The sequence below is a fragment of the Sciurus carolinensis genome, chromosome 2, assembly GCF_902686445.1.
Source record: "Sciurus carolinensis chromosome 2, mSciCar1.2, whole genome shotgun sequence".
NCBI classification, from domain to species: Eukaryota; Metazoa; Chordata; class Mammalia; order Rodentia; family Sciuridae; genus Sciurus; species Sciurus carolinensis.
The window spans coordinates 80,963,795-80,980,250 of record NC_062214.1 but is presented as its reverse complement, the minus strand read 5'-3'; the positions used below and the strand labels follow the sequence as shown (position 1 = coordinate 80,980,250).

The window sequence follows — 16,456 nt, the reverse complement described above, 5'->3', positions numbered from 1 at the left end:
CTTGTAAGGCAAGCACTTTACCAACTGAGCTATCTCCCCAGCCCCAGCAGGACTGTTTTAAAATTTTAAAAAATTTTAAAGGGCTAAAAGCGACATCCAGTGATACAGCACTTGCCTGCCATGTGTGAGGTCTGGGGTCAGTCACCAGTAAAACAAAAAACAAACAAACAAACAAAAAAGACCATTTCTTGTTCTGAGGAAGCAGATATTAGTCGTCATTTACATATAACTTTAAATTAAACTTAGTACCTGAAGTTTACATCATTCCTAAATCTTTTCCCAAACAATAGGGGAGAAAAACCCACTAAGCATTGAAGAGGAATTGAGAGAGTTCTCCCACAACCTTACCTTTAGCAGGTTTAGGACTTTCTTGCCAAGATCCAGCTCAAAGTTGGCATAGTTAGAACCACACATGTCATAGATAAACACCAATCCATTCCTTTGAGTTTCAAAGCTGTAAGCCAATCATTGAACAAAAATATGTACATAATGCAAATATTTTATTCAAAGAAAGCCAGACTTAACTTGTTTGATTTGTACACCCAAAAGATTATAAGAAATAATTTAGTTAAATAATTTATTATTGCTATTAATAAATAGCAAGTTTTCAAATTTATTTAGAATTGAGAAAATCCATTCCTTAAAAATTAGGATTATCAATGTTAATCTGTATCCTAAATTTTTATATTGTGTCCTAGAACTCTCCAAACCTTCATTCTTCTAACAAAATTCAAGACAGAAGCATCCACCTAATAGGTGACATTTCAAAAAAGCTCTAATTCTGAAGCATGTGCAAGTTTTTCCAGCAGACTTTGTTTTTACTGGTCCCTAATACCTTACATTAATGATAAATCTTGACTACTTTTCCATAAACCTTGATGGGCAGCAGGACATGGTGGCACATGCCTATAATCCCAAGTGACCAAGGAGGCTGAGGCTGGAGGAGCCCAAAGGACAGCCTCAAAAACATAGTGAGACCTTGTCTCAAAATAAAATTGAAAAGGACTGGGGATATAGCTCAGAGGAATATGCTACTGGGTTTGATCCCCAGTACCACAAAAATAATATAAAATAAACCTTGACAGACTATGGTTCACCAAGATCAAAAATGCTATAAAAATGTGTGATGCAATTATTGAATAGACCTGGATAAAAGTCTGAAGAATTTCCATTTCTCCATGAATTCACTTAGAGCTAATTAAAAGAATTATGGGATTTCCCTTCAAGGCTCTAGTTTATGGAAAGGGACTAAAACAAAAGTCAGAGACCAGGGAAAGAGAATTTAATAAAAAGAAGCTGTGCTGCAAAATAATCCAGGTTCTATATTCCTAGATGAAACTGATCATTCTATGAAGGCATATATTAAATAAGTACAAATGCAGTAAGATTCTCACTTTTCTGGGTACAGAATATGAGGTTTACAGTGATAGCTGACAGCTTCCCTACTGAGCTTGATTCCTAAGCTACATGCCACAGGGAAAACTGAAAGTTGAAAACACAGCCCCTGACATTTGTTTCAAAAGAATCGAGGGTAGAGCATGCATGAGAGGCAACCAATGAAACAATATTGATTATGAATCACTTTGAAGAATATGGATGATTATATGGGTATGTGGATATTCATACCATTCCCTAGAAAAAATTGGAAGTTTTCATTTTGTACTATTAAAAAGAAAGTTCCCTACCCTCAAGGAGCTCACATTCTTGTGGCAGAAGAAAATAAGATAAATAACACGATAAGGCCATGTATAATTACGTACATAATGACTGGTATTGGTAATAACTGCTATTAAGGTCAGAGTAAAACAAAATTATTTCATACATTGTTGGTAGGACTGAAAAAAATTAGCACAACCACTCTAGAAAGCAGTATGGAGATTCCTCAAAAAACTAAGAATGATCCAGCTATCCCATTCCTCAGAATTTATCCAAAAGAACTAAAATCAGCAAACTATAGTTATACAGCCACTTCAATATTTATAGCAGCACAATTCACATTAGTCAAGTTATGGAATCAGTCCAGATACCAGGTGAAGAAATGGAGGTATGAACAGGTAAAGAAAATGTGGTATAAATACACAGTGGAGCTTTACTCAGTCATAAAGAAGACTAAAATTTTGGCATCTGCTGGTAAATGGATAGAACTGGAGAACATCGTGCTAAGTGAAACATGCCAGACTCACAAATGATTTTCTCTCATGTGGAAGAGCAAAAAAAGAAAGGGAAAAGAAAAAAGGGTGGTGTGGGGGAGAATCCCACAAAGAGAGATCAGTAAAGGAAAGAGACTGAGGGGAGGGACAGGAAAAAGGAGGAATGGTGAAATGAAATTGACCAAACTATCCTACGTGCACATATGAATATGCCACAGTTAATTTCACCTGTGTGTGTGTGTGTGTGTGTGTGTGTGTGTGTGTGTGTATCGGGGGGCCAGGAGAAAGAGAATTAATTTAAAAAATATATATAACTAAACAGAAGGAAGACCAGTGGAGTAGAGGAAAGGGAATGGAGGGAGGGAGGAGGGTGAGAAAAAGGCAAAAGACTGAATTGGAGCAAAATTATATTCCATGCTTATATAATGAGATCAAAATGAACCCCAGTGTTATGCACAATTATAATGCACTAATAAAAAAATTTATTTATGACAGGTTGGAGTGGTGAAGGAGCCAGTGATAAAAGTTGGGCCTTGAAGCAAAGATAGGATTTGTGAAGAGAAGGAGAGAGGGAAGACCATTCTGGCTCAAGGCAACGAAGAAAAACAAGATATTCTACTTACTGGGGGTAATATTTTGCTTGGAAAAAGGGTTCACATTGATTTAGCTTATACACATCCTCTGGATAATAAAAAGTCACTGAACTTTTTAATAGAGGGATAAACATTATGAATACAAAGTTTAATTATGTTTATCTTTGTGGTTCTCCTGTGGAATTCCAATATCTTGACTAGAAAAATCAAGATCTGCCCACTGCCAAGCATCCCACCATGCCTACATGAGAGCTCTAACTCTCTAAGGCTTGCAGGGAAGAAGGTCAATACTGATTTTGGGAAGAAAGTCTTTTACTCATTTCCTCAGTTAAAGGAACATTTAAACAAGAATTACATATTCTAGAAATTTTGCCTAAAGACCAGTCACAAGGAAGAAGAGCTGAGAAATTCCACATTTCTGCCATGAGGGTACAAGGTCACTAAGACTACTGGTCCTCACTTATCAACTTCTCTTTTTCAGGATAATGTTGTGTGTGAGGTTTAGATATATCTCAGGCTCAGCATGAACAACAGAAGCTAATAACTATGGAAGTAACATAAAAAGACAGTAACAAGTGAACTAGACAGAGAACCCCACCCATGGCTATTTCCAGCCTAAAAGTCAACAAACTAAACTAAAGTAGCTGTCTCTATCTGAGGTCTCACTCCACAATATAGCACTTTTAACTCAAAGGACCAAAGATGTTGAGAGCAGTAATAAATTGTAAATGGCAAGCACTAGGGAAAAAAGGAAGGAAGGAAGGAAGGAAAACAGCAAAGCAGAGTACTAACAGCTCTGTCCAAGAGCAAAGAAAACAGGATTTTGGACCTAGTTGAACCAACATGTGATGACAGTAAAAGAAAAGTCACAGAACAATAGAGAGCATGCCTGGCATGCTCAAGGCCCCAAGTTCAACACTTAGCACCAAAAGTAAATAAATAAATAAAACACATATAATTTCTTTGGTCTTCAGTTTCTCTGTCTAGAGAATCTCGTTTACTATTTTCAAATACTTTTTTTTAGTTGTTGATGAACTTTTTTTTCCCCCATTTTATTTACAAGCAGTACTGAGAATCGAACCCAAGTTAGGCAAGCATTCTATCGCTAAGCCACAATCCCAGCCCCTCATTTACTTTAGAGAGGGAAGGAGAAATGACCTGAGTTGATTCTTTTTGCCTATGTGCCTATTTTTATTAAAGCAATGATTCTGCTTAACCCTATGCTTTTGGGTTCTTCTTCCAGAATGTTTATTCTCAAAAGCCTCTGAACTAAATGGCATCATTCATCTTTTACAAAGAAACTGAAGCCCCAGAGGGTTTTTATATGAACAAAAAACAAAAATAAAAAAACAGCACAAGTCATTACCTCCTCTCTCTCTTGCAATAAGTAATTCTCAATATACTTGCAATCACTAATAATTGGCTATCTCAGCTTCTGTTACCCTGAAATACAGTCAAGGTGATAGACTTGCAATACCTAAAATCCTGATACTATCTAGAAACATGCCATCCCTTAAGAACATGGGTTGTTTTATACTCATAGTACTGACCTAGGTACTTCCTAAGAGCATGATGAAGGCACTGTAAATTTAATCAAGGCATTTACTGTTACTTTCCTGTCTGGATATAGACCACCTAAAAGAAAATTTCAATGCTTACCTATCCACAGCTCTGTCTAACAAATAAAACAGAGCCTGAAGTACCACATGTTGGACCGACTTGTGTGGGTGATGCAACCTGGCCGTGAAAAGGGCAATGGAAGCTCCTGTTGGATCCCGAACATTCTAGAGAAAAATTAAACAAGAAATACTTAAAAAATCAAACAGAATATCACAACAATCACTAAGGCTTAACCTGAAAAAAAGATATAATACAAGAAAAGAATGGATGTTGGCAATACTTCCTTGACTTGTACCCATTGCTCTGGAGAAGGAAGAATGTTAGTATCATTCCATGCCTGATCCTCTCAGCATCCCCTGGACCACATTCTTTCTTTCTTTCTTTCTTTTTTGTGGTACCAGGGATAAACCCAGGGACACATAACACTGAGCCACATCCCCATCCCTTATAATATTTTATTTAGAGACAGGATCTTGCTGAGTTGCTTTGGGCTTTGTTAAATTGCTGAGGCTGGCTTTGAACTGGAGATCCTCCTGTCTCAGCCTCCAGAGCCGCTGGGATTATAGGTGTGCGCTACCACACCTGGCTCTGGACTACATACTTGTTGTAAGAAAATAAAATACATTTTCTTTGCTCTTTAACTGTGGAGTGATCAAAGTATGATTCTGCATTTGCTTTGTAACTAATTTCCCAAGGAGAATAACAAAACAAACCTGCAAGCAGGAGAAGAGAATCATAGGACAGGATCATGGTTTCCATACTGCCTTCAAAGTACCATCATGTACTTACCCAAGAGGCCAAGAGGTCTCTCCTAAGTGGGGAGCTTCCAATAAATAAAGGAGGATGTGTTCTGATGTATACATACCCATCTCAAGGCCCTGGCTAATCTTAACGTACCAATGAAAAAAACCTGCATAAGTCTACTGTACATCTGATTCTCCATAATTCAATGATTCAACTACTATAAGTAATTCTAATAATTATACTTATTAGTAATTCAATTACTGTAATAATTTTGTGCCAAACAGCATGGCTACTCCACAATCTATTCCTAATTGTGAATAAGTTACCTAGGAACAAAGTTCAAAAAGGTCAACAGCTACAAAAGGATGTAACAAGGCACCACGAGGTAGGTCCATAAAGACTCACTAAAATGGTAAATTTTCCACTGAGGATCTCAGAACGGAGAGGTTCCTCATGAGGTTTCAGCTTCACAATACCTTCCTTCCTCCGCGTTTCCTAAAAAAGGAAACACAGCAAGATGAATATGTAAATATCGTACAGATAGGACAGCGTCATGAAACCAACAAATCTCAGAAATAAGGGACATTAGAAGTCAACTAACTAAATTATAAATTCCTTTGTCACCTCCTTCCAGGCCAGCTAAGCATTATCAGAACTTCTGTCCAAATCTACCTTATTAGTCCTTCAGATAGGATGTTTTTCTCTGCATCAATAAGAATTCTCTCCCTGAAGACCAAACAATAGATAACATTAGGGTATAGGATCGAGTTCTTAAAGTGCAGTAGCACTGACATTACATCAAGACATGGAAATATGGACCCAAAAATATCTGGATGCATACATCCTCACACATCTTCTAGGCTTAGGTCTCTCTTATCTTAAGTAGGAGCCCTCCCTCCACTTGAAACCCATCCCCCCACCAAGTACTAGAGATTGAACCCAGGGGTCCTTTATCACTGAATTACATCCTCACTACTTTTTTTAAATTTATTTTTTATTCTTAAACAGGGTCTCACTATGTTTGTCACACAGGTAACAAGTACTCATTCTTAGTTTCTTCTGTGGGCTCTTCTTTCTTTTCTTTGTGGATGGGGGTACTGGGAATTGAACCTAGGGTCTGGCACAGGTTAGGCAAGTGCTCTACATCTGAGCTATGTCCCCAGCCCTTTTTATTTTGAGACAGGTCTAAGTTGCCCCAGGCTGGCCTAAAGTTTGCAATCCTCCTGCCTCAGTCTTCCAAGTAGCTAGGATTTTATAATTCTAGCTAGGATTCTGTGTGCCACCACACCTAACTATGTGGGCAATTTTTCATTAATTTACTCACTCACTGATTCATTCATTTTGCCAATATTTATAATGCTACTAGGGACTGGGTTTGTAGCTCCATGTTGCCTAGCATGTGTGAGGCACTAGGTTTGATTCTCAGCACTGCATATAAATAAATGAATGAAATAAGTTATATCAACATCAAAAAAAATTTAATAAATAAATAAAGAAAGCAACTACTATGTGCTTTAGCTTAGCTCAGTGCCCAACAAATAAAACTAACTATGTTTTGCTTATGTTCTTCTCCAATCTCTCCCTAAAATCAAATTCAGGTACCTTCAGAGACAAAGCAGTAAGTAAAGACAATATCTGTGGTGATATCACAGGAGAGTACATGCCCTATGCCCTACCCAAAGCATTCTCATTCAGTTTTCAAAATAATACTGACAAAGAAAGCAAAAGTCTAAGATTAGGTTCTAACCCTATAAATCTTCCCATTCCTCATACCTTCCCAATATGACCTCCATCCATTTCCAAGACTCCAATATTCAGGTCTACTTTGGTCATGCTGTGATCTCTACTTCTAGTATGAACTTCTTTTCTGAAGCCTAGACTCATGTTCTAACCACTAAAAAGATACATCTACTTAGATATCTCAAAGGCACTTCAAACTTAACATGGAAAAACTAAACTCATAATCTCCTCTTCACACACCTGTACCCCACTTCAGTGTAAAGTGAATATCTCTACCGTTTACCCCAACATGCAAGTCAAAATCTTAAATTCCTCTTTCCTCATACCAGTTTGAGTAACTTATAAATCTTCCCACTTCTCTCCACCTCCCCTGACGTTATCCTTATTAACAATACAATCATCTGCCCTTCTAAGTACAACGGTCTTTCAATTGGTCTGTCTCTAATGTAATGAAGCCCTTCTGATCCATTCTCCAAAGCACAGTGAAGAAAAATCTTTCTAGAATACCAATATAACTAATTCACTTAACTGCTTTTACCTTTAGTGAATTTCTCTGCCCTTCAGAAAGTGGATACTCTCTAATCTGGCCCTGATTATCTCTGCTGCTCAATCTCTTACCATGCCCCCAACTCCTATTTAACATTCTGACTCAGCTGAATTTCTTTCATACCACTGAACATTTGAACTTGATGTTCTCTGCCACACTCCTCTACCTGCCCGATTCCTAATCATCTTTCAGATCTTAGTCATTTCCTTTAGGGCAAGTTTTTCTGACTTGCTCAACTAAATGTGCTCCCAGGGAATCCAACACTGCCTTATTATAACATTTCTATAATTATTTACTGTCCTTTAAATAATAATCTTTGGGCTGGGGCTATAGCTCACCAGTAAAGCACCTGAACAAAAGTCCTGGGATCAACCATCCCCAGCACTACAGGGGAAAAAAATGCCATCTTTGATACTGGGACATAGCAGGTGTACAATGAAAATCTGCTGAATAAATGAACAAATCCTGAATAAGCTGAATGACCCACAAGATAGGTATAAGTTAGCTTCAGTCCTAAGCTGAATTCTAGTATTTGTTATCCCAATATTTTTAACTTATGAAGATTTTATATTTCTTCAAAACAATTTTTTGGCCCCAAAGTAACATACAGTGCTTTAAAGGACACTGCTGAGGAAGCAAACAAAAACACAGAATCAAAGACTGAGCCCTTTTAAAAACAAACAAACAAAAAAAACCCCACAAAGTAACAAAGTAAAATGCTGATGATCTGTATAAAGGTACTGTTAAGATATGGACCTAGGTAATATAGTTACTCTTCTTTTCCAGGACTAGCGCTACCTTCCTGAATTAAGCTCAGCATTCATCTGAATGAAGGTTTCTAAACTCCCAGAGATTATGAAAACCAGTGGAGTAAATGGGCAGGTGGCCAAAGGCCAGTGAAGAGTTATGACTCAAACTCCAGCAAGGGTGAACAACTATCCTACCACCATGATAATATCAGGCTACCTTCTCAGCCTCAGTCATTACAAGCACCATCCTGTTCTACAACCAAACTTTAAGTGGTGTTTCCAGGAGCTGCCCTACCCAGCCTCAGCTCTCACAGTATCTCTCTTCTTGGATACTGATTAATTTTTCATGGCAGGACAAGGGTACAGTTAGAAAAGCAATGTGTGTCAAGTATACTTTAAAGAAAAGCAACACTCAGAAAACCCAACCATCAAAGGTGTTAGGTCTACCCCACGTTACATACTCTGTAGGAGTGGAACAACTCCACAGCACGGAGCACATCAAACTTCCTGGCCATGAGGAACTTGACAGCCACATTCCAAGAGAGTGGGGAAACGTTGTACTGAACTGTCCACTTGTTAATCTCTTCCAAAAACTGCTTGGTGGCCTGTTTGACAAAGAAAGTAATAATAATTAGTAAGAAGCATGTAAGGAGCCAAAAAACAAATAGGCAAAAACTATCATTCTTTCCCCCAAATAAGACTATATCCAAAGTTTACTAGAGAGAACAGGAAAAGACACAAGTTATAAACACAAGTCTGAAACCAAATAAAGTTAAAATTTATACAACACAAACAGGCTAGAAGTCAAAACTCAGGTTCAGAGAACAGGATTTAGCACAGGGATATGTAAGTCATGAGGGGAGACCAGAGCTCCCAAATGAGATATAAATAACTGGTCTCAAAGCAGGGGAATGGGAGAGATATCACAGTTTTTTTGTTGTTGCTTTTTGGTTTTGGTGGGAACTGAACACAGGGGTGCTTTACCAATGAATTATATGCACAGTACTTTATTTTTCAGATAGGATCTTGCTAAGTTCCTGAGTTCTCTCCAAATTGCTGAGGCTAGCTTAATTTGCAATCCTCCTGTCTCATCCTCCATAGGTGCTGGGATTACAGGCATGTACCACCATGCTTGGCTGTGTTGCTTTTTAGGGGGGGTTGAAAAGTAGCGGGGTTCTCTGAGGGATTACTGCATAATGCAGTATAGTACAGCAATCTCACGGCTGCTTTGGTCCCACAAGCCCATCAGACACAGCAAAACAATCAGAAAATGGTTTTGGTTTTGGAATTAACAGAACTATTTGACAGCAGCAAAATTATTAGGAAGAATTTAAACCACAAGGCCAAACTATTCTTTGTGCTGACCCCACAAGACCTTCTCATGCTTTACATTGCAGCCTAAAGACTGGACAAAGAATAATGAGTAGTCTCTCTGGATAGCAATTTTCAGGAAGGTAGCTAATAGGGAGGGGTAAGAAATTTTCATTTGTACTGTCTGACCTCAAGGAGGAATTTTCTAGAATTGATCCTAGTCCTATTCCTCATTACATTATAACTAATTTCCATTCTAGCCAAACTACCCTTCTATTCCTTCAATTTAGAATGATTTGAATTGAGATTTTGAGCAGGTGTACTCTGAATTGCTAAAATGCCCCATCATACCAGAAACTTTTCTCAGCTATTAATCCACAATGTGATCAACTTGATGAGAATTCTGAATTTTAACCATATCCCTATTATCAAGCATCTGAAAGTTAAAATATTATTATTTAACATTAATTATTAAGCCTCTACTATTTGTTAAGATAATACCAATGTTGCTTGCCTCATAATCACAAGGCCCTGAGTTCGATCCCCAGTACCGCAAAAAAAAAAAAAAAAAAGATAATACCAATGCTAAGAAGTACAAGTAATAACTGGGTGCACTGTTACACACCTGTAATTCTAGCTCTTTAGGAGGGTTAAGCAGGAGGATTCTGAATCCAAGGCCGACCTGGGCAACTCAGCAAGACCCTGTTCTCAAATAAAAATTTGTTATTACTCACCTGGGAAGCAGGTGAGTAATATAAAAATGAGGTTTGCTTCAGGATTTCGTTTTAAAAAACAAGTCAGACACAGTGGCACATGCCTGCAATTTCAACTACTCGAGAGACTGAGGCAGGAAGATGGCAAGTTCAAGGCCCTCTGGACAACTGAGCAAGATCCTGTTAAAAATAAAAAATAAAGGGCTGGGGACATAGCTTAGTGCTAAAGGAGCCCTGGATTCAATCCCAGTACCTCCCCCATCCCCAAATAAGCAAATAAAATAATTTAACTAAAATTAAAGTAGCTGGGGATGTAGCTCAGTGATATTGTGCTTGCCTAACATATGCAAGGCCCCACGTTCAATCCCCAGGACTACCAAAGCAAATCAAACAAACAAAAACTTAACTACCTGATCATGGACAAGGTCAATCTCACTTCACAAATTTTTGAGTTGAAAAATAAGGAGAAAGGGTAATGGCAATGAACTACTTCAGAGTTTTGGCAAAGAATCCTACCTTGCAAATACAATCCAAATGGCTACATATTGTTTAAACAACAAACAAACCAGAATTCCAGGAGACTCAGCAATACCTATAACAGAGCACTTGACTCATCCCCCAATTTCTAGGAAAGGACAAAGGAATTTTATAAACCTGGGGAAAGTCTAGGAGTCCTGAGGCTGCACCTAAGCTTTAGAGTCTTCCAACAGAGACAATATAATTTATATAACTGGAAATGGAAAGAACCAGCAAAGATAATATGGCAAAGTACATGAAAACAGCCAAGAAAAAAGATCGTGAAGCAAATGTTTCAGAAAATCACTTTGGCTCAGAGTCATCTGAAGCCTGACGGTAGAAATGAGTTCCAGAGAAGACAACAGGGCAAACTTAGAATCCTCTCCAAGAAAACATCTGAGATGCCTCTGTGGAACGAGTGGCTAGCATTAGAATGAGGAAAGACCAAAGGGAAAGAAGAGAGCACAGAAAGATTCCAGTGACAAAACTTACCAGAGTCAGGCAAGGTGACACAGGCCCGTAATCCCAACAATTCAGGAGATTGAGGCTGGAGGAGCAAAAGTTTAAGGCCAGCCTCAGCAATTTAGTGAGGCCCTAAGCAACTTAGTGAGACCCTGTCTCAAAATAAAAAAATAAAAAGGGATAGGGATGTGATTCAGTGGTTAAGCACTCCTGGTTTCAATTCCTGGTATTCCACCCTCCCCCAAACAAACAAACCAACAAATACAACACACCTCAGAAAGCTTCCCTGAAGACTTTGTTATGGGTTTTGTTTTTTTGCTATAATAGGGTCTGAAACCCAGAATACTCTATCACTAAGCTATATCCCGTCTTTTTAAAATTTTTAATCTGAGACAGGATCTCACTAAATTGCCAACACTGGCCTGAAAACTTTTGCCTTGGTCTCCCAAGTACCTGGGATTACAGTAAAGCACCATTGTGCCTAGAAAATGAATATGTTATCCTGTAAATTCATTTCTCTAGTGTGTTTATCTGATGTTGCTTGTAGAATAAAGTACATAAAACATACTTTCCCCCCTGCTTAGTTGAGTTTACAATATCTTAACAAATTAGATTGGGGTATGACTCCTTGAGTGCTTGCCTAGCATGTGCAAGACCTTAAATTCAATCCCTATCACTGGAAGGAAGGAAGAGAGGGATAAATCAGTAAACAGGTTGAAGCAGAAAACCTAAATGACCAGGAGGTGAGATGAATTCATTATATACCCAACTGTTAAGAGAACTATTCTGGGGTTTTTTGAATTAGATTTTTTTTCTTCTTTCTTTTTCTTCTGATACCAGGGATTGAGTGGGGGAGGGGAGGGTTACCACTGAGTTACATCCCCATCCCTTTTATTTTTTATTTTGAGACAGGACATAGATAAGTTGCTGAGGGCATCACTAAATTGCTAAGGCTAATCTCAAACTTGCACTTCTCCTGCCTCAGCCTCCTGAGTTACTGGGATCACAGGTGTGTGTTACCAGCTGGATTCTAATCTTTAATATTTAACATATTACTTTAGGAATTCACTTTTTCAAGTCAACTACAGAATACTAATAACATAAAAACATACAAATACTAGACAATTGCTACTATTTATGAATGTAAGGTGCCATTATAATCAGATTCCTCCAAAGAGGATGTGTCCCTTCTCTCATCAACTAATGAAGCAGCAATAAACATTTAGTTTGAATTTATTAGTAGATGACACACTGCGGCAAACTCTTATCCACCCTCATGTTTACTGTGTGAGCATGTGCAAGCTGGTTAGAATGCACCAACAATCTAAAGATCAACACAAAGATGAGCTTGGCCTGGTCTTTCAGTGAAGATTGATCCTTTCTGTCGGAATCAGGTGATCTGACATTGATGGCATCTTTTGTACTTGTTTCAAAGTAAACACGGTCATTGTCCCTGCACTAGGCCTGGGCTTCTTCTATAGATACCTGTTGCTCATTTGGTGATGTTGTTGCCCAAGATCACAAAAGTAGGGGGTTGGGAGATAGCTCAGTTGGTCTGCTTGTCTTGCAAGCATGAGGCCCTAGGTTCGATCCCCAGCACTGCCAAAAAAAAAAAAAAAACAAAATCACAAAAGGAAAGCTCTCTGGCTCTTTTACATCTGCAGAAAATATGAATTCTTTCTTCCAGTTATTCAAGTTCTAGAAGCTCTGTAAATCATCAACACTAAAAAGTAAGCAGGCAACAGCCAGAACCTCTGTAAAATGGTATCCTCAGGCTTCCAAATGGCTCTTGACCAGCTGTATCTTAAATCTGCATGGTAACGAAAAGTCCATCCACCTCAAAATCTTTGTTTAAAAATTTCACACCTAGTGTATGAAAGAACTGGGCATCAGGCTCATTTGTTACCTATCTGTTCATAAGGGAACTCTTCCCAGTTCCACATCTTCCAATGGAATTGCTTTAAAAAGCAATGATTTTCCTGCCATAGTTAATCTTACAACTTTTGACTTCAGAACCCTTAATAGTTCAGTTCAAGCATCATTACCTCATAGGGTTATTGGGAAGACTCACTCAGATGATGGGATAAAAATGTTCTGTCACCGTGCCAAACTCATTAGAGCACTGCAAGAAGTTTCTTGTGGTCATATGGAAGACGCCCCACGAGCTCTGCGTCAGCTCGCCTGGGTGCAAGGACAGAAAGAAGGTTGGGGTCTGAGTAGGCAAGAACAGGCAGCAGTGGCACTACTGGACTCCACTTCCAGCTACTCTGGCCTGAGTGAAGGGAACAATGTGGTCACCAGCTGGGGTAGGGCAGGGGAGGCAGGGAGCTTTTCATTTTTCATAAATAAACCATGCCCTAAGAAAAAGGCACATAGGTTTCACACACTTCGTTCAAAGTACATCTTGCCTTCCTTTTTAATAAACTCAGTTGCTCAAAAGTTCTTAATGTCCTGTAGCTTCCAAGAGCTGTTGCCTTGAGCTGACCTCTGTCCCCCTGCTGGTCAGGATGTTATTCTTGGCCTTAAGCACGGGAACAATTCCTCCTGGTTTGGCCTGACCAGGCCTTGCATGAGGAGAGTTCAGTGGACTGTAAACACTGATGTGATATTTACAGATAGAAACAAATACACACATACCACCTGCTCTTTTCAGCCTTTGAATTACTCTCCTGCATCCCTATCCCTATAAAAGAGATGGATTTCTGAAAGGAGTCATTATCGATCCTTTTTTTTTAGAAAATTAATCAGATTTCTATCTGTTTACACATGGAGTCAACATCATAACCACTGAATATAATCTGTAACCCAGCTGGTTACAAGGAAAAAAGTCCTAGCAATTTCAATGAACAACATACTCTTTGGAGGGATAATTGAAATTCTTCAAATAGTGTTTTTCCTGGTGAAATAATGGGCCAAAAGATCAGTCCCAGCTTAAAAAATATTTCAACTCAAAGTCAGTGGTTTGAATCTATCTAGGCTTATGAGTCAGCATGAGTTGCTGACACCTGGCAATTAAGGAGCAGTCACAGTTTTAAACAGTTTTGGTCTTTAAGAAAAGGTATGAATTAATATACAGAAAAAAAAACTAATATTACCACAACCCTCTCCAACAAACTTTTCCAAATAAAGGTAAGATTTGTCCCACCATAGTCAAAAGGCTCTCTATAGTTACATACTTCTCCCATAATAATATTTAAGTAAAAACAGCAAGATACAGTAGTACACATCCATAATGCTAGCCACTCAGGAAGCTGAGGCAGGAGGATCACAAGTTCAAGGTCAGCCTCAGCAAACTTAATGAGACCCTGACTCAAAATAAAAAGGGCTGGGGGTATAGTTCAGTGGTAGAACACCCATGGGTTCAATCTCCAATACTGTAAAAAAATTAAAAAAAAAATTTCTGACTATGGTCATGGAGCTAAAAATACTAGAGAACCTGCTATAAAACAGATGAGAAAAATGTTTAAGTAGGCTATAAGCTGGACACCATCCACTGATATTGAAATAACAGTTTCAAAGAGAATAAAACCAACAACATGGTTTCAAACTCCCAAGAATAGCTACAATTTGTAGATGAGTTTTAAGAAAGGGGCTAACCATTCAAAAGATCAAGGAATGTGTTGGTACTTTCACTTCCACAGTAGTACCTTAAATCCTATGTTCCAAGACAACCTTGAGAGAAAATGACAAGTCAGAACTAAAAAAAACTTACTCCTGAAATAAACAGAAAATTTTCTCCTGAGTTTTCAGCCACCTAATGAACCATCAAGAAACAAATCTACTGTGGGTTTGCAAATCAGAAAGAACCCATTCTTCTCACTCATTTCTGTGTGCTACTTGGACAAGTCATTTAACCTTCTGGGCATCAATTTCCTCATCTGGGAAGATAAGGCTGAATGAGAGAATGAATGAGAAAGCATTAATTACTGTACCTGGCACATGGTAGTATCTAAATGGAAAACTATTTATCCCTTTTTTCTTTAGTCACTAGTAGTCACATTAAAATTTCCTTCAACAGAGTTCCTTAGAATCAGATGCCCTCTCTTGTTTTTCTTTATCCTATATAATTCAATCTCTCTATCAAATTTTATCCAAAAATGTGTATTTAAATTAGAAAACTCCAATATGTACTCAACTGCAAAAAAAGAAGTTTCTAAAGATGCCAAATGTGGTGGCACACACCTGTAATCCCAAAGACTCGGGAGGCTGAAACAGAATTCCAAATTCAAGGCCAACCTAGGCAACTCAGTGAGACTCTGTCTCCAAATAAAAAATAAAAAAAAGGCTGGGCCATACCTCAGTGGTACAGTGTCCCTAGGCTCAATTCCCAGTTATACACACAAAGTCTCTAAAAGAACCAATTCCTCCTCATTCGGACTCTGTGGCCATTCAGAAGCAACTACAGCCAGGAATCCTTTTTTCCCTACTATCCCCCTGCAGTGGCAGCTCCAGGGATTAACATGACCATCCTGAGCCTGTTTCTAACAGCATCATATTAATGACTACCTGCCTTTAAAAAAAACAAACTATTTTACATATACATTATAATAAAGGAAAAACACAGTGCAAAAAATGCGGTTAGGCTGGTCGAAGTGGCACATGCCTACAAACCCAGCAGCTTGGGAGGCCTAGGGAGGATCAAAAATTTGAGGACAGCCTTGGCTATTTTAGTGAGCAATTTAGCAAGACCCTGTCTCAAAAATAAAAAATAAAAAGGGCTGGAGATGTGGCTCAGTGGTTAAGTACCCCTGGGTTCAACCCCCAGTACCCATCCCAAAACAAAAAGGCCAGGTGCAACGGCCAACGCCTATAATCCCAGCAGCTTAGGAGGCTAAGGCAAGTGGATCACAAGTTCAAAGCCAGTCTCAGCAATTTAGCAAGGCCCTAAGCAACTCAGTGAGACCCTGTCTCTAATAAAATATAAAAATGGGCTGGGAATGTGGCTCAGTGGTTAAGCGCCCCTGGCTTCAATTCCTGGTACCAAAAAGAAAAAAGAAAGAAAGAAAGGAAAAAGAAAAAAAAAAAAAAAAACTACTTGCACTGAATACTTTGAATACTTAAATAAAAAAAAGATTGAATATAATACACTATTGTCTGTTGTTTAGCAAATTTGAATCTACCTCCATACATTAAGACACATGCTACTTCCCATTATTCTGTGACAAATGCATTAGTAAATTACCTTCCCCACTTGCCTGTTTTCCCATCTTTACCTCATTGTGAATTATTGCCTTTTTTATGTCTATTAATCCCTCAGCCCACATCAATCTGCTAGGAAACAGAATCTGAGAAAACACATACTAGTTTGCTT

The 16,456-nt window shown here is 38.5% G+C and overlaps 1 protein-coding gene and 1 pseudogene across 1 annotated transcript in view; both read right to left on the bottom strand.

Moving 5' to 3' along the window:
* The window catches only part of Ptpn9 (protein tyrosine phosphatase non-receptor type 9), a 100,689-nt gene that overhangs the window by 47,245 nt on the left and 36,988 nt on the right, over positions 1-16,456 (bottom strand). The window contains 4 exon segments of the mRNA XM_047541573.1: positions 349-454; positions 4,403-4,527; positions 5,513-5,602; positions 8,605-8,748. Coding sequence (XP_047397529.1) covers positions 349-454; positions 4,403-4,527; positions 5,513-5,602; positions 8,605-8,748 — 465 coding nt within the window.
* LOC124977768 (ras-related protein Rab-9A-like) lies at positions 12,477-13,131 on the bottom strand (annotated as a pseudogene).